We start from the raw sequence: 24,494 nt of genomic DNA on the forward strand, positions 1-24,494 counted from the left end.
AAGAGAGAGATCATTGGCACTCTGTATCAGATCACATCCCATATATTAAGTGTCATGACCTCTGACACACACAAGGTTCACAACCTTGATTGTCACAGGTCACAATCGCTGGTGGCATTATCAAGTGTGGGCCCTGAGGAAGGCAACGCGTTTCCAGCCCGCGCTGTTCTCAGGGCTGGGGGAGAGTGCTGCCTGTGGCCACCTGGGCACGTGCCTGGTGGGTCCACGGGCCCTTGTCCTCAATCCCAGGCTCTCCTGGCATGGCAGCTCCTGGAGGGAGACTGGACCATGGATGAGCCCAGCTGCCCCTGTGTCCCATGAGGTGGTCCTTAAGGGAGACGGGAGACCAGCTCGCGGTCTCAGACACGCTGGGCCGCTGTCTGTGGCTTGCTCGCAACCCCATGGCCGGGAGGAGGCTCCCACCCGGGTCCCACAGCGGTTTCTGCGGGCGGCGCACTCGGGGGACGGTCCCAAGGGGCACGGTGGCTGGGAAGCGCCGGGAGGAGACCGCTGACCGTCTCTCACTTCTTCCTGCCCAGAAGCGAGTCCCCTGGAACCTGAGTGCAGGCAGGTGAGTGCCTCTGCACTCCGCTCTTGACCTGGGTGACCCTGACCCCAGCTCCACACTCGAGACCCACCGTGTCTGTTACAGACAGGGCCCTTGGGAAACCAAAAGGCATAAAAAGCCCGTGGACACATTTCACATCTGCTCCCAGAAGGCGCGCGTGTTGTGAGGCCTGGGTGGGCGGGCCGCCCGGAGGGCGCGCGGTCACCTCCCGCCGCTGACCACGCGGGGGCGCCGTCCGCCCGGCTCGCCGCGGCCTGGGTCGCGCGTGTCTGCTCAGCTTGCTGTCCTAACGGCTTTGCTCGGAGCGTTTAGGTGGGAGGCACTAATCGACATTCACCTCTGTCTTCTCTTGTCCACACTTTCTGGGTTTTCCAACTTGTGAGTCCAGTTTTATCTATAGCCTACCTCAGATGAGATCAGATCAGATCAGTCGCTCAGTCGTGTCCGACTCTTTCGACCCATGAATCGCAGCACGCCAGGCTTCCCTGTCCATCACCAACTCCCGGAGTTCACTCAGACTCACATCCATCCAGTCAGTGATGCCATCCAGCCATCTCATCCTCTGTCTCCTCCTGCCCCAATCCCTCCCAGCATCAGAGTCTTTTCCAATGAGTCAGCTTTTCACATGAGGTGGCCAAAGGACTGGAGTTTCAGCTTTCAGCATCATTCCTTCCAAAGAACACCCAGGACTGATCTCCTTAGAATGGACTGGTTGGATCTCCTTGCAGTCCAAGGGACTCTCAAGAGTCTTCTCCAACACCACAGTTCAAAAGCATCAATTCTTCGGCGCTCAGCTTTCTTCACAGTCAACTCTCACATCCATACATGACCACAGGAAAAACCATAGCCTTGACTAGACGGACCTTTGTTGGCAAAGTAATGTCTCTGCTTTTTAAAATGCTATCTAGGTTGTCATCACTTTCCTTCCAAGGAGTAAGCGTCTTTTAATTTCACGGCTGCAGTCACCATCTGTAGTGATTTTGGAGCCCAGAAAAATAAAGTCTGACACTGTTTCCACTGTTTCCCCATCTATTTCCCATGAAGTGATGGGACCAGATGCCATGATCTTAGTTTTCTGAATGTTGAGCTTTAAGCCAACTTTTTCACTCTCTCTTTCACTTTCATCAAGAGGCTTTTGAGTTCCTCTTCACTTTCTGCTATAAGGGTGGTGTCATCTGCATATCTGAGGTTATTGATATTTCTCCGGCAATCTTGAGTCCAGCTTGTGTTTCTTCCAGCCCAGCGTTTCTCGTGATGTACTCTGCATGTAAGTTAAATAAACAGGGTGACAATACACAGCCTGACGAACTCCTTTTCCTGTTTGGAACCAGTCTGTTGTTCCCTAGTCTACCTCAGGTCCACGTAAATCCAGTGGCCAGTGGGCCTAAACTGTGCCTCGGGTCATCCCTGTTTATTGGTCTATGAACAGATGCCCCTTTAACTCTTGAGAATCCGTGGTCGGGTTAGGGCAGGAGAAATAACCTGTTTCATGTGGACCCACCACCCGAGCCCGCCTGGGGCCGAGCCCGCCGGTATGCCTGCCAGGCTGCACCCACGGGCTGACACCCGCTCATACCAGCCACGCTGTGAATCTTCGTTCACGCGTTTATCCTTAAGGCCTTGCCTGGCTGACGCCCCTGCTGTGGGCTCTGCACAGAAGCCCAGAGCTGGGCTCCAGGGGGCTGCATGTGGCTCCAGGGCAGGAATGGCTTGGTGGGCTTGCGGGGTCTGCACTGCTGGCTGTGTCCAAGCTTCATGGCCAGAGCAAGGCGGCTGAGTACATGAGGGGCGGTGCCCAGCCCACATCGCACAGGGGTCTCAGGGGCGGTACGCGTGGGGTGGGGCCCCAGTGGATGGGTCTGGGCCACAGAGGGGCCTCATGGAACCACAGGTGCCCGTGGACCTCACTCACAGCCGATGCCTGAGACCGAGGAAACCACGAGAGGCGTGGGCCCTGGTCCCCCCAGCTGGGGACATGGCGCCTGGAGTTCTCTCCAGAAGGCAACCTCTCCGACCAGAGGGCACTGGACGCGCCCACCCCACTCTGCCCGCCTTTCCTCCTGGGCGGCTGCGGGGAGGCCGGCCGGCCTGGTGGGGAGAGCTGGTGGTCACCGACACCACACACGTTTGGCTGCCTTGTTTTGAGTGAGTCCATCGAATCTGGTTCTTTCCAATCTACTGACATGTCTAATTCCACTGAGCAGATGCAGATGTTCCTAAGGCCTGCCTCGGCCTGTGGGAGAGCCTGCCTCCCCTGAACCCCGAGGGCAGGCGCCAGGGGCTCATGGCTCTTTCTTCTCCAGGAGCTGGAGCAGCAGCTCATGATCGAGAAGAGGAACTTCCGAAAAGACCCTGAAGTTTTACCAAGAAGCTCCTACAGAAGGAGAAGAGGAACAAAGGTAGCCTCGCTGGGCCAGGGCCGGGCTGGGGGCAGGCCATCCTGAGAGGGTTGGGTGCCTCATGCTGACCGCGTCCACCCCCAGCTCCGAGGTGAAGACCATGCTGTCCAAACTGAAGGGCAGCTGGAGGAGATGCGGTCCAAGTGCAGTTCCTCGGGCTGGCCAAGAAGTACCTCCAGGCAAGGCCACCGCTCCCCCTCCAGAGGCTCCTCCCGCCAAACCCCCGGAAACACGCCCGCCTCTGAGCGGCCGCCCCGGGCTCAGGCACGGGATGAGCGGGCAGCCGGGCAGGCAGACAGCGCTGACTCGTGCCCCAGGTCGTGTACGCGGAGCATGGGGCCTGGAGCCCTGCGCGCTGCCCGTGATCGTGAACATCGCGGCCGCCCACTGCGACACGCTGGACTTCAGCCCCCTGGACGAGTCCTCGTCCCTCATCTTCTACAACGTCAGCAAGCACCCGTGCGGCGGCCGCAGCCCAAGGCGCGTGTCCTGCAGGCTGGCACCCGCTGGGGCTCATGGCCTACCTGTACTCCAGTGGCAGCCCGGGGGGGGACACTGGGACCCCTGTGCCCCCCAGGCTCCCGGAGACCAGGGGGGACAGGCCCAGGGTGGGGTGGAGGAGGTGGGCGTCTCCCTGCGCTCCGAGGTGGGCTGCACGCTTCTATGTAGAGTTTCCATCAGAAATCTGTCTGTCCGTGTCGGCGCCCACTGGCCTCCTTGGCCAGGCTCCTGACTGAGGGCCCAGACCCACACGCATGGGTCTGGGGTCTGGGTCAGGTGTGCATGGGGCACTTTGAAGGAGACCCCCGGGAACCCGGCCGCCATGACCGACAGCCTGCTGGGCTCGACTCCACGCAGCGGGCCCCCCCAAGGCACCATGACCGCGCCCAGCTTCCTAGGTTGGACGCCCCTTAACTAACACGGGGCTCCAGAGCTGCAGGCAGCTTGCACCCAGCCAGCTGTCCACAGCGCTGCTGGGCATGAACAGGGTGAGGCTCACGTGCACGCGTGCTGAGTCACTTGAGTCGCAACAACTCTACGTGACCCCAGGGACTGTAGCCCACTGGGCTCCTCTGTCCATGGGACTCTCAAGGCAAGAGACTGGAGTGGGTTGCCATGCCCTCCTCTGGAGATCCTCCTGACCCAGGGACTGAATGCAGATCTCCTGTGGTCCTGCACTGCAGGGAGGTTTTTTACTACTGAGCCACCGGGGAAGCCCTTTAGGCTCATGGGACCCCCAACTAATAACACGGGCACAAGGGCTCACCTGCAGCAGGGAGGGCCAGGCCGCTAACTCCCGGGCTCCCAGGCACCCCTGACCCCCCCATCCCTTGGTGCACCCACAAGCCCCACATGGGGTTCAGGCTCTGGGCAGCCTCCTTAAGGGCCCATCCCTCCCAGCTCCAACCAGGCTGGACACAGACCTCCTCCCACGCGATGGTGGGAGCGTCACCCCAGGGTGGCTTCTAGGGACTCAGCAGCCACTCTGGAGCCCCTGGGTCTTCTCTGGGCTGGAGGCTATTGACAGCCAGTAGGGGACAGGGCCCTCCTGGGGCAGCTGTCTCTGCCCCCCAAGTTGCCCTCCCCAGGTGGGCTGCCGGGGCCTCCTGCCGGGGGTGCCCCGGGATGCCCCTCAGACTCAGGCCTCCTCCTCCACTCTGCCCTGCGGATGGGGTGTCACTCAGCACCACAGCCCTCCGAACTGTTCCAGGAGACATCGTGTGTGTGTCACGGGGCGTGTGTGTTATGCGTGACACAGCACCCCAAGGCGTCCCTTCTGCAGGGAGCCAGACCCTGGCTGCCCAGTCCCACCTGCGCCTGGCTGGGGACCAGCGGGCCCCAGGGCCTCACTCCTGGACCCCACCTCCTTTTCACTCTCCTGGTGCTGGGGGCACCCGAGGGGCCCTGCCTGAGGCCGAGCACCACAAGCCCCCCCGCCTCTTTCCTGACAGTGATTTGCAGCTGGGGAAGGGCCCTGCACCTGCTCAGCTTTCTGAATTAGTGTTTCTACAAGACAGGGAGAGCCTGAAAAACTGAAATTGAGAAAGTGTTCGGGGACCTCCCTGGCGTCCACTGGTGGAGACCCCAAGCTTCCAATGCAGGGCGTGCAGGGCTCACTCCCTGCTCAGGGAACTAGGTCCCACATGCCGCAGAGCACAGGCAAAAAAAGCCTTTAAAAAAATAAAATTAAAAAAAGTCTTCAGACTGAAAATGTTGAGGAATTTCTAATGTGATCAGTACCCCACACCCCAGCTCAATGGTTCTGAGTGGTGGTCCAGCCAGTGCCTCCAGCACAGGGCTCTCGTGTTCACATGTAAGCACTCAAACACACCCACACGCACACACAAGTGCACACAGCCGCAGACTCACACACGTGCACACAGCCGCACACTCACACTAACACCCGCACACACAAATACAGCCACATACCTACCTGTGCACACCTGCACTCATACATGCACACCCGGAGTCACAAGTGCACCACACCTGCACTCACGCACAAGTGCACACAGCTGCACCCAGGTGCACACTCACACCCATACACACACCCACATGTGCACTCATCTGCGCACACACCCCTGCACACACATCTGCTCACACCCATACCTGCACTCACACCCATACACACCTGCACACTCACATGCATATGCTCACACCTGCACACACAGCAGTACACATGGCTGCAGTCACTTGCACACACACCTGCACACTCACACCACACCTGTGCATTCATGTGTGCACACAGCTGCACACTCACTCCCGCACACACCCCTGCACGCACACCCACAGTCTGCACACGCTCACACCTGCACACACACCAGGCCTGGGTGCTGGTCGGCCTGCACTGACCGCCTCCCACACCCCCCACAGCGGCGCCTTCCTGGAGGGCTACGTCCAGCAGTTCCTGTACACCTTCCGCTACTTCTGCAGCCCCACGACTTCCTGCACTTCCTGTGGACCGCATCAGCAGCACCCTGTCCAGGTACCCCAGGCCCAGGGCAAGGACAACGGTGGAGAGGGGTGCAGATGGGCCAGGAGCAGCCACTGATGCCCACGATGGGGAGAAGCAGGGTGGGGGCAAGGAAGGTGGGACCCCCTGGACTAGGGGATGTACAGGGGATCCCAAGGGCCTCAGCCGGCAGGCAGGGTCAGCACAGGGGGGCGTGGTGGGCAGTGCTGAGCATGCTCTCGCCCTCTCTGAGGCTGGCCTGTCCTTGCCCCCAGACTCCCGCACAAGCTCAGGCTGGGCCCTGGGAGGGACTCACAGAGGCCCTGTCCCTGCTCCTCCACCCGCGCAGCCCACCCCACCGCTCTGGACGCCTTCCCAACCTCGGGGCAGGCTGGAGGGGGCGGTGGCTGCAGCGGCCCCTCTCCTGCCCAGGCGGGCGGGCAGCGTGGGGCAAGGCTTAGGTGCCCCTAAAGAGAGGCCACGCTCCCCACCCCGTCCCATCTGGGGATGGCACAGGGGGCCCTGCCCGGCTCAGGCCTCCTCTGCTCTCCAGGGCCCACCAGGAGCCCACCTCCACCTTCACCAAGATCTACAGGCGGAGCGTCTGCCTCCTGCAGGCCTGGCTGGAGGACTGCTACGCCGTGGACTTCGTGAGGAACGCCGGGCTCCTGGGGAGGCTCCAGGATTACCTCTCCTCCCAGGTGAGGCGGGGGGCGGGGGGGACGCACCCCCCAGGAGGCGGTAGGTGACCCCACGTGCTTCTGCCCAGATCCTGCCCTGGACGGCTCCGCGGAGCACCTGCTGGGCTGCTGGAGGTGGGCAGCGAGCGCGGGCTGAGGGCACCCTACGTGGTACAGACCTGGAGGACCCCAAGGACGTGGAGGAGGACGCCAGGCCCTCAACGCCCTGTGTAAGAGGCTCTCGGAGGACGCCGTCTCCCGGAAGGTGCGGCCTCTCCCGGGAAGATGGGCAGCAGTCCCGCGCCCGGCGTGGCGACACTCACAGACGCATGTGCATGCCTCTATACAAGCAGACAGGCAGAGGTGGGCGCGCACACTCCGTCCTGCAGCTCCAGGGCAGCAGCCCTGTGAGGCAGGCACTGCCTGCCACAGCCCCGGACAACAGAGGGCCGGCCAGGGGCTCAGACCGCCCCTTCGCCTTGGCCCTAGGGTCAGGATGTGGCCGGGAATGGGGCAGGGTCTCGGGGGCCTCACCATGACGCAGGTAGCACCAAACCGCACAGCTCCGTCTGCGGGGGATCGCTGAAATCCTGGGTCAGTGTGGCTGCGGGCGGGAGGCAGGGCTCTGCCCTGCAGCTCTAGCTGAGCCAGGCTGGGGCTCCCGGCCGCCGGCTGCCCAGGCCGCCCTACCGGAGGGACCCGCCCTGCAGAGCTTCCCCTGGCGACTCTCCCGGGGCAACGGGCTGGCGCTGCCCCACCACAAGGAGCGCCAGTACAGCATTGCGTCGGCCCTGCCCAAGCCCTGCTTCCTGGAGGACTTCTACGGGCCCTACACCAAGGCCGGCGAGAAGGGGCCCTACTTCCTGACCGAGTACAGCACCCAGCAGCTCTTCAGCCAGCTGACGCTGCTCCAGCAGGTGGGGATGCCAGGCCCATACGGCCTGCGGGGGGCGCCCTGCCCTGCCCTGCCCTGCCCAGGGCCCTTCCTGCTAGAACTGGGCAGGCAGTCAGCCCCCAGGTGCCCTTTCCCAGCCCCCGCCGACCTGGGCCCCGTCACCCGGCAGGCGACAGCAGGGACAGGGACCCAGCGGCCGCCCACCCCCTGCCGCTGCTGGGTGGGCGTGGAGAGCCCCTCCCAGAGCCCCAGCCCCGAGACAGGGCGCTGCTTTCCCTGTGTCCTCATCCCTGGCAGGAGCTGTTTCAGAAGTGCCACCCTGTCCACTTCTTAAAACTCGGCGGGCCCTGGGCGTCACGGACAAGAGTGCTGCGGTCCCCAGGTGAGTGTCCGCGGAGCTGGGGGCCCTGGGGTGGCCGAGGGGCTTGAGGGCTCCACCTGGCTATTTCCACCGGGTGCAAATGCCTTTCCGGACACTCTGGCTGACGGGCAATGCCTTGGGGTTCCGAGCTGGACACCAACCCCCTCCTCGGGTCCCAAGCACTGCCTTGTCCTGGCTGGGACATGCTGGACCGCGCCTGCGTCTCTTGCAGGGCCAGCTCCTCTGAGTCTCTGTCAGCCAAACCCTGCAGCTTATTTCTGCCCAACTACATCCAGGACAAATACCTGCTACAGCTTTAGAAGCGCGGACGACGTCAGCACCTGGGTGGCCGCCGAGATCGTGACCAGCCACACTCCAAGGTCGTGCCCAAGGCTCTGGCCCCAGCACAGTGTCGTGGGTGCCAGCGGTGAGGGCACCTCCCTGGGCGAGCCCCTCTGCTGGGGGTGCACAGAGGCATCCCAAGCTGAAGCCCCTGGAGTAGGCAAGCACGAGGGCACTCAAGCAGGGCCCCGCGGTTCCCTGGCCTCCACCCCCCACTGATGAGGAAGCCCCAAGGCCCACCAACACCCAGAGTTCCCCAGTCTTTCCCCTTTCAGGGAGAATCTTCCAACTTCAGAGGTTTATTAGCTGACAGACTGACCCCTCCTCACTTGTGCCAGGACGTGGGCACCGGGAGCCTGTCCTCGCCCCCATCTGCACCAATCCTCGATGTCCTCTTGAGCGACAGCAACCTGCAACTTTCCGCTCACCCCATCAGAGGCGTCACACAGGCCTCCAAGCGCTTTTGGGGGGATGTGGGGGCATCGGTGCCCCGGGTGCAGGCCAGAGCCGTCTCCAGCCCCACCGGGGTGGTGGTCAGGGGCCGGCACCAATGTTGCTGTGAGTGGAGGATGCAGGGAGGGCTGTTCGCGGGGCGGTGTGACGTCTGCAGGGACAGCGTGGGGTGGGGACGAGGGAGAGCGCGCCCTGGTGGACGTGCTGATCGAGTCTGAAACACACACGGTCACCGAGCTGCGTGTGGCTCGCTGGCCATCAGAACCACCGGAGACGGACTTCGACACGCAAACTCTGCTCTCAGAAAATGGTCAAAACTCAAAGCTGAGCCAGAGGATGTCACAGGAAGACTCTACACACGGACCTCACCAGATGGTCAACACTGAAATCAGATTGATTATGTTCTTTGCAACCAAAGATGGAGAAGCTTTATACAGTCAGCAAAAACAAGACCAGGAGCTGACTGTGGCTCGGACCATGAACTCCTTATTGCCAAATTCAGACTTAAATTGAAGAAAGTAGGAAAACCTCTAGACCATTCAGGTATGACCTAAATCAAACCCCTTATGATCATACAGTGGAAGTGCGAAATAGATTTAACGGACTAGATCTGATAGACGGAGTGCCTTATGAACTATGGACAGAGGTTCATGACATTGTACAGGAGGCGGTGATCAAAACCATCCTCAAGAAAAAGAAATGCAAAATGGCTGTCTGAGGAGACCTTACAAATAGCTGTGAAAAGAAAAGAAGCGAAAAGCAAAGGAAAAAGGAAAGATATATCCACCTGAATGCAGAGTTCCAAACAAGAGCAAGGAGAGATAAGAAAGCCTTCTCAGTGATCAGTGCAAAGAAATAGAGGAAAAACATAGAATGGGAAAGACTAGAGATCTCTTCAAGAAAATTAGAGATACCAAGGGAACATTTCATGCAAAGATGGGTTCAATAAGGAGAAAAATAGTATGGACCTGACAGAAGCAGAAGATACTAAGAAGAGGTGGCAAGAATACACAGAACTACACACACACACAAAAGATCTTCATGACCCAGATAATCAGGATGGTGTGGTCACTGACCTAGAGCCCGACATCCTGGAATGTGAAGTCAAGTGGTCCTTAGGAAGCATCACTATGAACAAAGCTAGTGGAGGTGATGGAATTCCAGTTGAGCTATTTCAAATCCTGAAGATGATGCTGTGAAAGTGCTGCCCTCAATCTGTCAGCAAATTTGAAAACTCAGCAGTGGCCACAGGACTGGAAAAGGTCAGTGTTCATTCCAATCTCAAAGGCAATGCCAAAGAATGCTCAAACTACTGCACAATTGCACTAATCACACACTAGCAAAGGAGTGCTCAAAATTCTCCAAGCCAGCCTTCAACAGTATGTGAACTGTGAACTTCCTCTTTTCCTCTCTCCCGGCTCAGAAGGGTCAGTCTCTACCATCCTGCAAGTCTGTGAACACAGCCTGATCCCCCCACTCCGCCCAGTGCAGACTCTGAGACAGAGCAGGAGGGTCGTGGGAGCAGAAGCCCACCTCCTCACATCTCAGGGTCACCCACCAGAGTCTCAGCTTTTCTGCAGCCTAACGGATTCGCTTTGCCTGGGGCACCACCACCAAGCAGTTTATCAGAACTAAAGACAAACAGCAAGCGTCTCTGCTGCCATCACGTAGCAACCACTCACCTCTTAGCAAAAGCGGGGAAATCTGGATTGTTGATCCCAAGGACATTAAAGAAGAGGAAAAACATTTTAGAGAAGGAGGCACTTAGGCAGAGCCCTAACCAGCCCCCAAAACGGAGGGAGAATGAAGGAACCGGCAACAGGACAGGACAAGAGCAGGGCTGCTCCTGAGAAGCGGAGACGCAGCGAGGAGCTGCTGCGGGGGCACGGCCCGCCCCCACCTCCCGCCCCCACCTCCCGCCTCTCTGCGCGCCGCGCGTCCCTCCTGGTCCTTCAGCGTCAGGGACCGGAAGTCTCATTGCATCTTCCCGTGGGCACCCACCCGGTCCCCTCTTGCCGAGCATCACACAAGGGTTCCCTTCTCCCCACGGGCACCCACCTGGTCCCCTCTTCCCGAGCATCACACAGGGGTTCCTTTCTCCTGCTATTTTTCTGACACAAACGGCAAAAAGTTTGTCAAGGAACAAAATGCAAAATAAAGCAAAAAATAAAAGCACGCATCATCCAGTGTTAGGAAACAAAACTAAACAGTTGTGAGTGTCTTGTTTACTTTCCAATCTTTACTTTTGACACATCTACCCAGGCAAGATGATCAAGGTAGCAAGCCTGTGCAGAGTGCCAGGCCCTCTAAGAAAAACAACACAAAATTACAAAAAACCAACTAGATACAAGCAGGAACCTTTACTTCAGATGAGGAAAGAAAACACACTTTGAAAATTTTAAAATACATGTATGTATATTTCACCAAATCAAGAAAAAATTAAATGATATTTATATCTACAGCCTTTCATACTTCTAAAATTCTCTTCGCTCCTACATTTTTGAGCTGTATCCCTCTCGACACTTCTTTGTATGATAATTTTGTAACATCATCATATTGCCCTGTAGAAAAAGAGAAATGTGAACACATTTTGCTGTAGTATCATTGGTAATAGCCACCACACCTGAAGCTGTTTCTGCGCCTGCAGCCAGGCTGGCCGGGGCAGTGTTCCTGCCCAGGGGCACAAGCGTTCAGGTCAATTCTGCTTTGCGGCATTAACGTCACTGCATTTACATGCTCTGTTATAAACTATAATTGGACCAGGGAGGATTCCTATTTGACTAGCTGTTTTTGTGAAATGAACTCTTATCTCACCGTTTTACACATGTGATGACTGGACGCATTTTCCCCTGACCAGCTCCGCACGCTTCCAGCCTGGTCCTCACGTGTCCTCGGCATCAAGCACCATCAGATATTCTCTAGTCCTGCATCCTCATTTCATGACATAGGCTGAGGGGGGGCAAGATGCAGCAGATCCCCCAGAGTCATGCCCACCAGCTGCAGCTGGCACTGCTTTGCTGGAAGCGGGCAGAGATGCTCAGAAACTACCTCCTGCACTCAGGACTAAAGAAGCCCTAAGCACCTTCCCTGCAGGAGGGATGGGTGGTGGTAGAGTGGGAGAGAGGGGACAGACAGCAGCCCGGAGTGGCAGAGTCTGACACCTTGGCAGATTCCACACAAAAGAACACATGGTCACGGGGACGCGGTGCCAGGAGCTCCCAGGGCCTTGGAGAGATCTTGGAAGGGAGGGACCCTGGAGCTCCAGGCTCCTTCTTGTCTCTGCAAAACGTCCCAGAAACTCTGGAAATGCCTGCTCTACTTAGCATGCTATCAGACGTGTTCTCCCTGCTACCCAGAGCTCCTGGCGAGCATGGCTTTAAAGGCTGCTTAATCTTTCAGCAGAAAGACAGACGACTGTGTTCTCAGCCTTCACTGCTGGGCACTGGGCTTCATTCTCAAGTTCTCTGTTGCCAACCGTGTTCTGTGGGTGTCCTGATGCCCCCTTCGCTGGGGCCTGGATGATGCTTAACCGGTGGCTCAGATGGTAAAGAGTCCACCTGCAACGTGGGAGACCCCGGTTCAATCCCTAGGTTGGGAGATCCCTTGGAGAAGAAAAGCTACCCACTCCAATATTCTTGCCTGGAGCATCCCATGGACTGAGGAGACTGGCGGCTACAGTCTATCGGGTTGCAAAAAGTCGGACACGACTGAGCGACCAAGTGCACACACAAGCTTGGATCTACCGCTCAGCTTGCCGAGCCTCGCCCTAGCTCACCCCCGTCCTGGGGTGGCCTCAGCTGGCAGTGCCGCATTAGCCTTCTTTCCAGATGAAGGAATCAGGTCCAAGACCCCCCCAAGCCCCACGGCTATGCGGGGCTGGTGGTTCACCCCCCTCCCACGGGTTGCGGCCCTCTTGGGGTTCTGATGACAGCGTGTCTTAAGAACGAGTCCCTGGACTGGAACCGCAGGGCTCACTGGTTTGGAAATACTGAGTCTCGATTTTTAGCAACCTCCTTTTCTTTTCAGACACATTGTAGCAATTACATTATCACCAACCCAACATGCTGCTTTACCATCTGTATGAAAAAGTGTGTAGAAAACACTCAGAGCTATTGGTAACGGTCCCACGTTAGAAACAGCCTAATGTCCAACAACAAGTAAATATGTTTACGCTCAACCACGGATACCCTCTACAGGAGCAGTCAAGACTGGACATTCTTTCTATGTCACTGTATTTTCATTCTCAAGGTACATCGCTAAGTAAAAAGTCAGAAACACTTGCACTGCACGACCCATGCTAGTTTTAAAATAGCCTTCATATTTTTATGAAAACATGTGAATGCCAAAAAGGGTAGGAAGCATTTGATTATCACACCAAACTGCTAATAGAAATCTCCTTTAGGAAAAAGAGAGCAGGCCTATACACTCTTCTAGCGTGCTTCTGTTTTTTATAATAGAATCTATTCACAAATAGAATCTGATTAGATCTACTCTTTTATTAGGAAAAAAAGGTAGACATTTAAATAATTAAGTTTCAGTCTACAGAGACACACAGCTCTGCTTAAGATAGTCTGACAACTTGTATTAATCAATTAACCACCCCCTCAGTGCCAATTTGGGTGGAGAGGTTCTTCAGGTTCCCTGCCAATGGAGGGAGGCGGCAAAGACCTCCCGGATGTGCGTCTGCTTGGTTTATCACGATGCCGCTGGAGATGCCGCTTCTCAACTCAAGAACCCCGTGAACAGCCCTCAAGAGGTGAATGACTGTGGCGGCCTCTCAAGGAGCCGGAGCTGCATCTATGGCTGATGCTCGAGCCTCATCTCCAGCCTCAGAGATGCGCGCACTTGATTCCCTGCACCCCCTCCCAGAGCAGCCGCGTGGGAGGAGGGTCTGCTCCATAACTCTCAGCGTAGTCCACCGTGGCGTCCACGGGGCGTCTCAGCACTGCTCATCTCGGTGAAGGACGGCGTTGTTTGATAAGGCTGGATGACTCAGAAGCCCCCAGGACAGCTCTTTTGTCTTATGACAAACTGTTTCCAGTGGATTACCCCAGCTGACCCCAGGCACGTGAAGGTGTTTGCACCTTGAGAAAATGCCTTGTGAACTCCGCCATGAACACACACCCTAGTGTCCACCATTCGGGCTGGAGATTAGTCATCCCATGTAAGAACCAGTGACTCAGGGACGTGGTCCCTCCCTGCAGTCCTCAGCATCTCAGAGGAGTTAGAGTGAAAGGCAGGTGGGGGTGAGAGCTTGGTCACAGTGCCAGGGAGCTGACCTCATTGCTCTGCCAGTCGGCTGGTCAGAACCAGACTGCAGACCACCGCTGGCCACCTTGACTCAGGATACCAGGAAACACAGTCCTGAGCCAGCAGCCACGATCCAGCTACAACTCTGCCCTGGCAGGGGGTGCAGCAACCTTGAGTGGATGGCTAGTGTGTGCACACAGCACAGCCAAGGGTGAGGTAGGGCACATTAGGTGTCAGATCAAGAAGGGGGCTGGCATCACCAGCCCACCAGCACGGTGCCCACAAGTCATCAGGCTCCTAGGCGTGCGCTCTCATAACCTTTGGGGCTCCCCGATCGGGTCCTCCTGTGAATTCTCTCCCTTTTTCACAGTTCACATACTGTTGAAGGCTGGCTTGGAGAATTTTGAGCACTCCTTTGCTAGTGTGTGATGAGTGCAATTGTGCAGTAGTTTGAGCATTCTTTGGCATTGCCTTTGAGATTGGAATGAACACTGACCTTTTCCAGTCCTGTGGCCACTGCTGAGTTTTCGAAATTTGCTGACAGATTGAGGGCAGCACTTTCACAGCATCATCTTCAGGATTTGAAATAGCTCAACTGGAATTCCATCACCTCCACTAGCTTTGTTCATAGTGATGCTTCCTAAGGACCACTTGACTTCACATTCCAGGATGTCGGGCTCTAGGTCAGTGACCACACCATCCTGATTATCTGGGTCATGAAGATCTTTTGTGTGTGTGTGTAGTTCTGTGTATTCTTGCCACCTCTTCTTAGTATCTTCTGCTTCTGTCAGGTCCATACTATTTTTCTCCTTTATTGAACCCATCTTTGCATGAAATGTTCCCTTGGTATCTCTAATTTTCTTGAAGAGATCTCTAGTCTTTCCCATTCTATTGTTTTCCTCTATTTCTTTGCACTGATCACTGAGGAAGGCTTTCTTATCTCTCCTTGCTCTTGTTTGGAACTCTGCATTCAGGTGGATATATCTTTCCTTTTTTCCTTTGCTTTTCGCTTCTTTTCTTTTCACAGCTATTTGTAAGGTCTCCTCAGACAGCCATTTTGCATTTCTTTTTCTTGAGGATGGTTTTGATCACCGCCTCCTGTACAATGTCATGAACCTCTGTCCATAGTTCATAAGGCACTCCGTCTATCAGATCTAGTCCGTTAAATCTATTTCGCACTTCCACTGTATGATCATAAGGGGTTTGATTTAGGTCATACCTGAATGGTCTAGAGGTTTTCCTACTTTCTTCAATTTAAGTCTGAATTTGGCAATAAGGAGTTCATGGTCCGAGCCACAGTCAGCTCCTGGTCTTGTTTTTGCTGACTGTATAAAGCTTCTCCATCTTTGGTTGCAAAGAACATAATCAATCTGATTTCAGTGTTGACCATCTGGTGAGGTCCGTGTGTAGAGTCTTCCTGTGACATCCTCTGGCTCAGCTTTTGAGTTTTGACCATTTTCTGAGAGCAGAGTTTGCGTGTCGAAGTCCGTCTCCGGTGGTTCTGATGGCCAGCGAGCCACACGCAGCTCGGTGACCGTGTGTGTTTCAGACTCGATCAGCACGTCCACCCAGGGCGCGCTCTCCCTCGTCCCCACCCCACGCTGTCCCTGCAGACGTCACACCGCCCCGCGAACAGCCCTCCCTGCATCCTCCACTCACAGCAACATTGGTGCCGGCCCCTGACCACCACCCCAGGTGGGGCTGGAGACGGCTCTGGCCTGCACCCGGGGCACCGATGCCCCCCCACATCCCCCCAAAGCGCTTGGAGGCCTGTGTGACGCCTCTGATGGGGTGAGCGGAAAGTTGCAGGTTGCTGTCGCTCAAGAGGACATCGAGGATTGGTGCAGATGGGGGCGAGGACAGGCTCCCGGTGCCCACGTCCTGGCACAAGTGAGGAGGGGTCAGTCTGTCAGCTAATAAACCTCTGAAGTTGGAAGATTCTCCCTGAAAGGGGAAAGACTGGGGAACTCTGGGTGTTGGTGGGCCTTGGGGCTTCCTCATCAGTGGGGGGTGGAGGCCAGGGAACCGCGGGGGCCCTGCCTTGAGTGCCCCTCGTGCTTGCCTACTCCAGGGGCTTCAGCTTGGGATGCCTCTGTGCACCCCCAGCAGAGGGGCTCGCCCAGGGAGGTGCCCTCACCGCTGGCACCCACGACCCTGTGCTGGGGCCAGAGCCTTGGGCACCGACCTTGGAGGTGTGGCTGGTCACGATCTCGGCGGCCACCCAGGTGCTGACGTCGTCCGCGCTTCTTAAAAGCTGTAGCAGGTATTTGTCCTGGATGTAGTTGGGCAGAAATAAGCTGCAGGGTTTGGCTGACAGAGACTCAGAGGAGCTGGCCCTGCAAGAGACGCAGGCGCGGGTCCAGCATGTCCCAGCCAGGACAAGGCAGTGCTTGGGACCCCGAGGAGGGGGTTGGTGTCCAGCTCGGAACCCCAAGGCATTGCCCGTCAGCCAGAGTGTCCGGAAAGGCATTTGCACCCGGTGGAAATAGCCAGGTGGAGCCCTCAAGCCCCTCGGCCACCCCAGGGCCCCCAGCTCCGCGGACACTCACCTGGGGACCGCAGCACTCTTGTCCGTGACGCCCAGGGCCCGCGAGTTTAAGAAGTGGACAGGGTGGCACTTCTGAAACAGCTCCTGCCAGGGATGAGGACACAGGGAAAGCAGCGCCCTGTCTCGGGGCTGGGGCTCTGGGAGGGGCTCTCCACGCCCACCCAGCAGCGGCAGGGGGTGGGCGGCCGCTGGGTCCCTGTCCCTGCTGTCGCCTGCCGGGTGACGGGGCCCAGGTCGGCGGGGGCTGGGAAAGGGCACCTGGGGGCTGACTGCCTGCCCAGTTCTAGCAGGAAGGGCCCTGGGCAGGGCAGGGCAGGGCAGGGCGCCCCCCGCAGGCCGTATGGGCCTGGCATCCCCACCTGCTGGAGCAGCGTCAGCTGGCTGAAGAGCTGCTGGGTGCTGTACTCGGTCAGGAAGTAGGGCCCCTTCTCGCCGGCCTTGGTGTAGGGCCCGTAGAAGTCCTCCAGGAAGCAGGGCTTGGGCAGGGCCGACGCAATGCTGTACTGGCGCTCCTTGTGGTGGGGCAGCGCCAGCCCGTTGCCCCGGGAGAGTCGCCAGGGGAAGCTCTGCAGGGCGGGTCCCTCCGGTCAGGGCGGCCTGGGCAGCCGGCGGCCGGGAGCCCCCAGCCTGGCTCAGCTAGAGCTGCAGGGCAGAGCCCTGCCTCCCGCCCGCAGCCACACTGACCCCAGGATTTCAGCGACTCCCCCGCAGACGGAGCTGTGCGGTTTGGTGCTACCTGCGTCATGGTGAGGCCCCCCGAGACCCTGCCCCATTCCCGGCCACATCCTGACCCTAGGGCCAAGGCGAAGGGGCGGTCTGAGCCCCTGGCCGGCCCTCTGTTGTCCGGGGCTGTGGCAGGCAGTGCCTGCCTCACAGGGCTGCTGCCCTGGAGCTGCAGGACGGAGTGTGCGCGCCCACCTCTGCCTGTCTGCTTGTATAGAGGCATGCACATGCGTCTGTGAGTGTCGCCACGCCGGGCGCGGGACTGCTGCCCATCTTCCCGGGAGAGGCCGCACCTTCCGGGAGACGGCGTCCTCCGAGAGCCTCTTACACAGGGCGTTGAGGGGCCTGGCGTCCTCCTCCACGTCCTTGGGGTCCTCCAGGTCTGTACCACGTAGGGTGCCCTCAGCCCGCCGCTCGCTGCCCACCTCCAGCAGGCCCAGCAGGTGCTCCGCGGAGCCGTCCAGGGGCAGGATCTGGGCAGAAGCACGTGGGGTCACCTACCGCCTCCTGGGGGGTGCGTCCCCCCCGCCCCCCGCCTCACCTGGGAGGAGAGGTAATCCTGGAGCCTCCCCAGGAGCCCGGCGTTCCTCACGAAGTCCACGGCGTAGCAGTCCTCCAGCCAGGCCTGCAGGAGGCAGACGCTCCGCCTGTAGATCTTGGTGAAGGTGGAGGTGGGCTCCTGGTGGGCCCTGGAGGCAGAGGAGGCCTGAGCCGGGCAGGGCCCCCTGTGCCATCCCCAGATGGGACGGGGTGGGGGAGCGTGGCCCTCTCTTTAGGGGGCACCTAAGCCTTGCCCCACGCTGCCCGCCCGCCTGGGCAGGAGAGGGGCCGCTGCAGCCACCGCCCCCTCCAGCCTGCCCCGAGGTTGGGAAGGCGTCCAGAGCGGTGGGGTGGGCTGCGCGGGTGGAGGAGACAGGGACAGGGCCTCTGTGAGTCCCCTCCCAGGGCGCCCAGCCTGAGCTTGTGCGGGAGTCTGGGGGCAAGGACAGGCCAGCTCAGAGAGGGCGAGAGCATGCTCAGCACTGCCCACCACGCCCCCCTGTGCTGACCCTGCCTGCCGGCTGAGGCCCTTGGGATCCCCTGTACATCCCCTAGTCCACGGGGGTCCCACCTTCCTTGCCCCCACCCTGCTTCTCCCCATCGTGGGCATCAGTGGCTGCTCCTGGCCCATCTGCACCCCTCTCCACCGTTGTCCTTGCCCTGGGCCCTGGGGTACCTGGACAGGGTGCTGCTGATGCGGTCCAGCAGGAAGTGCAGGAAGTCGTGGGGGCTGCAGAAGTAGCGGAAGGTGTACAGGAACTGCTGGACGTAGCCCTCCAGGAAGGCGCCGCTGTGGGGGGTGGGGAGGCGGTCAGTGCAGGCCGACCAGCACCCAGGCCTGGTGTGTGTGCAGGTGTGAGCGTGTGCAGACATGTGGGTGTGCGTGCAGGGGTGTGTGCGGGAGTGAGTGTGCAGCTGTGTGCACACATGAATGCACAGGTGTGGGTGTGAGTGTGCAGGTGTGTGTGCAAGTGACTGCAGCCATGTGTACTGCTGTGTGTGCAGGTGTGAGCATATGCATGTGAGTGTGCAGGTGTGTATGGGTGTGAGTGCAGGTATGGGTGTGAGCAGATGTGTGTGCAGGGGTGTGTGCGCAGATGAGTGCACATGTGGGTGTGTGTATGGGTGTGAGTGTGCACCTGGGTGCAGCTGTGTGCACTTGTGCGTGAGTGCAGGTGTGTGCACTTGTGACTCCGGGTGTGCATGTATGAGTGCAGGTGTGCACAGGTAGGTATGTGGCTGTATTTGTGTGTGCGGGTGTTAGTGTGAGTGTGCGGCTGTGTGCACGTGTGTGAGTCTGCGGCTGTGTGCACTTGTGTGTGCGTGTGGGTGTGTTTGAGTGCTTACATGTGAACACGAGAGCCCTGTGCTGGAGGCACTGGCTGGACCACCACTCAGAACCATTGAGCTGGGGGTGTGGGGTACTGATCACATTAGAAATTCCTCAACATTTTCAGTCTGAAGACTTTTTTTAATTTTATTTTTTTAAAGGCTTTTTTTGCCTGTGCTCTGCGGCATGTGGGACCTAGTTCCCTGAGCAGGGAGTGAGCCCTGCACGCCCTGCATTGGAAGCTTGGGGTCTCCACCAGTGGACGCCAGGGAGGTCCCCGAACACTTTCTCAATTTCAGTTTTTCAGGCTCTCCCTGTCTTGTAGAAACCACTAATTCAGAAAGCTGAGCAGGTGCAGGGGCCCTTCCCCAGCTGCAAATCACTGTCAGGAAAGAGGCGGGGGGGGCTTGTGGGTGCTCGGCCTCAGGCAGGGCCCCCTCGGGGTGCCCCCAGCACCAGGAGAGTGAAAAGGAGGTGGGGGTCCAGGAGTGAGGCCCTGGGGCCCGCTGGTCCCCAGCCAGGCGCAGGTGGGACTGGGCAGCCAGGGTCTGGCTCCCTGCAGAAGGGACGCCTTGGGGGTGCTGTGTTCACGCATAACACACACGCCCCGTGACACACACACGATGTCTCCTGGAACAGTTCGGAGGGCTGTGGTGCTGAGTGACACCCCATCCCGCAGGGCAGGTGGAGGAGGAGGCCTGAGTCTGAGGGGCATCCCGGGGCACCCCCCCGGCAGGAGGCCCCCGGCAGCCCACCTGGGGAGGGCAACTTGGGGGGGGCAGAGACAGCTGCCCCAGGAGGGCCCTGTCCCCTACTGGCTGTCAATAGCCTCCAGCCCAGAGAAGACCCCAGGGGCTCCAGAGTGGCGTGCTGAGTCCCTAGAAGCCACCCTGGGGTGACGCTCCCACCATCGCGTGGGAGGAGGTCTGTGTCCAGCCTGGTTGGAGCTGGGAGGGATGGGCCCTTAAGGAGGCTGCCCAGAGCCTGAACCCCATGTGGGGCTTGTGGGTGCACCAAGGGATGGGGGGGTCAGGGGTGCCTGGGAGCCCCGGGAGTTAGCGGCCTGGCCCCTCCCTGCTGCAGGTGAGCCCTTGTGCCCGTGTTATTAGTTGGGGGTCCCATGAGCCTAAAGGGCTTCCCCGGTGGCTCAGTAGTAAAAAACCTCCCTGCAGTGCAGGAACCACAGGAGATCTGCATTCAGTCCCTGGGTCAGGAGGATCTCCAGAGGAGGGCATGGCAACCCACTCCAGTCTTCTTGCCTTGAGAGTCCCATGGACAGAGGAGCCCAGTGGGCTACAGTCCCTGGGGTCACGTAGAGTTGTTGCGACTCAAGTGACTCAGCACGCGTGCACGTGAGCCTCACCCTGTTCATGCCCAGCAGCGCTGTGGACAGCTGGCTGGGTGCAAGCTGCCTGCAGCTCTGGAGCCCCGTGTTAGTTAAGGGGCGTCCAACCTAGGAAGCTGGGCGCGGTCATGGTGCCTTGGGGGGGCCCGGCTGCGTGGAGTCGAGCCCAGCAGGCTGTCGGTCATGGCGGCCGGGTTCCCGGGGGTCTCCTTCAAAGTGCCCCATGCACACCTGACCCAGACCCCCAGACCCATGCGTGTGGGTCTGGGCCCCTCAGTCAGGAGCCTGGCCAAGGAGGCCAGTGGGCGCCGACACGGACAGACAGATTTCTGATGGAAACTCTACATAGAAGCGTGCAGCCCCACCTCGGGAGCGCAGGGAGACGCCCACCTCCTCCACCCCACCCTGGGCCTGTCCCCCCTGGTCTCCGGGAGCCTGGGGGGCACAGGGGTCCCAGTGTCCCCCCCCCCGGGCTGCACCTGGAGTACAGGTAGGCCATGAGCCCCAGCGGGGTGCCAGCCTGCAGGACACGCGCCTTGGGCTGCCGGCCGCCGCACGGGTGCTTGCTGACGTTGTAGAAGATGAGGGACGAGGACTCGTCCAGGGGGCTGAAGTCCAGCGTGTCGCAGTGGGCGGCCGCGATGTTCACGATCACGGGCAGCGCGCAGGGCTCCAGGCCCCACTGCTCCGCGTACACGACCTGGGGCACGAGTCAGCGCTGTCTGCCTGCCCGGCTGCCCGCTCATCCCGTGCCTGAGCCCGGGGCGGCCGCTCAGAGGCGGGCGTGTTTCCGGGGGTTTGGCGGGAGGAGCCTCTGGAGGGGGAGCGGTGGCCTTGCCTGGAGGTACTTCTTGGCCAGCCCGAGGAACTGCACCTTGGACCGCATCTCCTCCAGCTGCCCCTTCAGTTTGGACAGCATGGTCTTCACCTCGGAGCCTGGGGGTGGACGCGGTCAGCATGAGGCACCCAACCCTCTCAGGATGCCTGCCCCCAGCCCGGCCCTGGCCCAGCGAGGCTACCTTTGTTCCTCTTCTCCTTCTGTAGGAGCTTCTGGTAAAACTTCAGGGTCTTTCGGAAGTTCCTCTTCTCGATCATGAGCTGCTGCTCCAGCTCCTGGAGAAGAAAGAGCCATGAGCCCCTGGCGCCTGCCCTCGGGGGTTCAGGGGAGGCAGGCTCTCCCACAGGGCCGAGGCAGGCCTTAGGAACATCTGCATCTGCTCAGTGGAATTAGACATGTCAGTAGATTGGAAAGAACCAGATTCGATGGACTCACTCAAAACAAGGCAGCCAAACGTGTGTGGTGTCGGTGACCACCAGCTCTCCCCACCAGGCCGGCCGGCCTCCCCGCAGCCGCCCAGGAGGAAAGGCGGGCAGAGTGGGGTGGGCGCGTCCAGTGCCCTCTGGTCGGAGAGGTTGCCTTCTGGAGAGAACTCCAGGCGCCATGTCCCCAGCTGGGGGGACCAGGGCCCACGCCTCTCGTGGTTTCCTCGGTCTCAGGCATCGGCTGTGAGTGAGGGTCCACGGGCACCTGTGGTTCCATGAGGCCCCTCTGTGGCCCAGACCCATCCACTGGGGCCCCCACCCCACGCGTACCGCCCCTGAGGACCCCTGTGCGATGTGGGCTGGGCACCGCCCTCATGTACTCAGCCGCCTTGCTCTGGCCATGAAGCTTGGACACAGCCAGCAGTGCAGACCCCGCAAGCCCACCAAGCCATTCCTGCCCTGGAGCCACATGCAGCCCCCTGGAGCCCAGCTCTGGGCTTCTGTGCAGAGCCCCAGGCAGCAGGGGCGTCAGCCAGGCCAAGGCCTTAAGGATAAACGCGTGAACGAAGATTCACAGCGTGGCTGGTATGAGCGGGTGTCAGCCCGTGGGTGCAGCCTGGCAGGCATACCGGCGGGCTCGGCCCCAGGCGGGCTCGGGTGGTGGGTCCACATGAAACACAGGTTATTTCCTCCTGCCCTAACCCGACCACGGATTCTCAAAGAGTTAAAGGGGCATCTGTTCATTAGACCAATAAACAGGGATGACCCGAGGCACAGTTTAGGCCCACTGGCCACTGGATTTACGTGGACCTGAGGTAGACTAGGGAACAACAGACTGGTTCCAAACAGGAAAAGGAGTTCGTCAGGGCTGTGTATTGTCACCCTGTTTATTTAACTTACATGCAGAGTACATCACGAGAAACGCTGGGCTGGAAGAAACACAAGCTGGACTCAAGATTGCCGGGAGAAATATCAATAACCTCAGATATGCAGATGACACCACCCTTATAGCAGAAAGTGAAGAGGAACTCAAAAGCCTCTTGATGAAAGTGAAAGAGGAGAGTGAAAAAGTTGGCTTAAAGCTCAACATTCAGAAAACTAAGATCATGGCATCTGGTCCCATCACTTCATGGGAAATAGATGGGGAAACAGTGGAAACAGTGTCAGACTTTATTTTTCTGGGCTCCAAAATCACTACAGATGGTGACTGCAGCCGTGAAATTAAAAGACGCTTACTCCTTGGAAGGAAAGTGATGACCAACCTAGATAGCATTTTAAAAAGCAGAGACATTACTTTGCCAACAAAGGTCCGTCTAGTCAAGGCTATGGTTTTTCCTGTGGTCATGTATGGATGTGAGAGTTGGACTGTGAAGAAAGCTGAGCGCCGAAGAATTGATGCTTTTGAACTGTGGTGTTGGAGAAGACTCTTGAGAGTCCCTTGGACTGCAAGGAGATCCAACCAGTCCATTCTAAAGGAGATCAGTCCTGGGTGTTCTTTGGAAGGAATGATGCTGAAACTGAAACTCCAGTCCTTTGGCCACCTCATGTGAAAAGCTGACTCATTGGAAAAGACTCTGATGCTGGGAGGGATTGGGGGCAGGAGGAGACAGAGGATGAGATGGCTGGATGGCATCACTGACTGGATGGATGTGAGTCTGAGTGAACTCCGGGAGTTGGTGATGGACAGGGAAGCCTGGCGTGCTGCGATTCATGGGGTCGCAAAGAGTCGGACACGACTGAGCGACTGATCTGATCTGATCTCATCTGAGGTAGGCTATAGATAAAACTGGACTCACAAGTTGGAAAACCCAGAAAGTGTGGACAAAGAGAAGACAGAGGTGAATGTCGATTAGTGCCTCCCACCTAAACGCTCCGAGCAAAGCCGTTAGGACAGCAAGCTGAGCAGACACGCGCGACCCCAGGCCGCGGCGAGCCGGGCGGACGGCGCCCCCGCGTGGTCAGCGGCGGGAGGTGACCGCGCGCCCTCCGGCGGCCCCGCCCACCCAGGCCTCACACACGCGCGCCTTCTGGGAGCAGATGTGAAATGTGTCCACGGGCTTTTTATGCCTTTTGTGTTTTCCCAAGGGCCCTGTCTGTAACAGACACGGTGGGTCTCGAGTGTGGAGCTGGGGTCAGGGTCACCCAGGTCAAGAGCGGAAGTGCAGAGGCACTCACCTGCCTGCACTCAGGTTCCAGGGGACTCGCCTTCTGGGGCAGGAAGAAGTGAGAGACGGTCAGCGGTCTCCCTCCCGGCGCTTCCCAGCCCACCGTGCCCCTTGGGACCGTCCCCCGAGTGCGCCGCCCGCAGAACCGCTGTGGGACCCGGTGTGGGAGCCTCCTCCCGGCCATGGGGTTGCGAGCAAGCCACAGACAGCGGCCCAGCGTGTCTGAGACCCGAGCTGGTCTCCCGTCCTCCCTTAAGGACCACCCTCATGGGACACAGGGGGCAGCTGGGCTCATCCATGGTCCAGTCTCCCTCCAGGAGCTGCCATGCCAGGAGAGCCTGGGATTGAGGACAAGGGCCCCGTGGACCCCACCAGGCACGTGCCCAGGTGGCCACAGGCAGCACTCTCCCCAGCCCTGAGAACAGCGCGGGCTGGAAACGCGTTGCCTGTCCTCAGGGGCCCACACTGATATAATGCCACCAGCGATTGTGACCTGTGACAATCAAGGTTGTGACCTGTGGTGTCAGAGGTCATGACACTTAATATATGAGGATGTGATCTGATACAGAGGTCATGACCTGTGGCATCCGAGGACGTGACCTGTGGTGTCAGAGGTCATGACTTGTGACACTGGTGCGTGTGACCCGAGCCATCAGAGGACACCCGGGCCAGCCCGCCGCCC

The 24,494-nt window shown here is 58.9% G+C and overlaps 1 protein-coding gene across 5 annotated transcripts in view; it reads right to left on the reverse strand.

Annotated features, from left to right (window-relative positions):
* Window positions 1-24,494, reverse strand: part of KNDC1 (kinase non-catalytic C-lobe domain containing 1) — an 81,354-nt gene that overhangs the window by 6,893 nt on the left and 49,967 nt on the right. For 2 of the 5 annotated variants that reach the window (XM_059882112.1, XM_059882113.1), the window contains 10 exons: window positions 23,823-23,855; window positions 21,404-21,497; window positions 21,223-21,320; window positions 20,864-21,084; window positions 18,386-18,499; window positions 17,711-17,858; window positions 17,463-17,642; window positions 16,806-17,012; window positions 16,448-16,530; window positions 16,084-16,234 (listed from right to left, as the gene is read on the reverse strand). In XM_059882112.1, coding sequence (XP_059738095.1) covers window positions 16,084-16,234; window positions 16,448-16,530; window positions 16,806-17,012; window positions 17,463-17,642; window positions 17,711-17,858; window positions 18,386-18,499; window positions 20,864-21,084; window positions 21,223-21,320; window positions 21,404-21,497; window positions 23,823-23,855 — 1,329 coding nt within the window. Of the gene's footprint in view, window positions 1-16,083; window positions 16,235-16,447; window positions 16,531-16,805; window positions 17,013-17,462; window positions 17,643-17,710; window positions 17,859-18,385; window positions 18,500-20,863; window positions 21,085-21,222; window positions 21,321-21,403; window positions 21,498-23,822; window positions 23,856-24,494 lie in introns of those variants that run through there. The other 3 variants (XM_059882114.1, XM_024985955.2, XM_059882115.1) reach the window with 3 other exon arrangements.

This window comes from Bos taurus, chromosome 26, assembly GCF_002263795.3.
Source record: "Bos taurus isolate L1 Dominette 01449 registration number 42190680 breed Hereford chromosome 26, ARS-UCD2.0, whole genome shotgun sequence".
In the NCBI taxonomy this organism is placed as follows: domain Eukaryota; kingdom Metazoa; phylum Chordata; class Mammalia; order Artiodactyla; family Bovidae; genus Bos; species Bos taurus.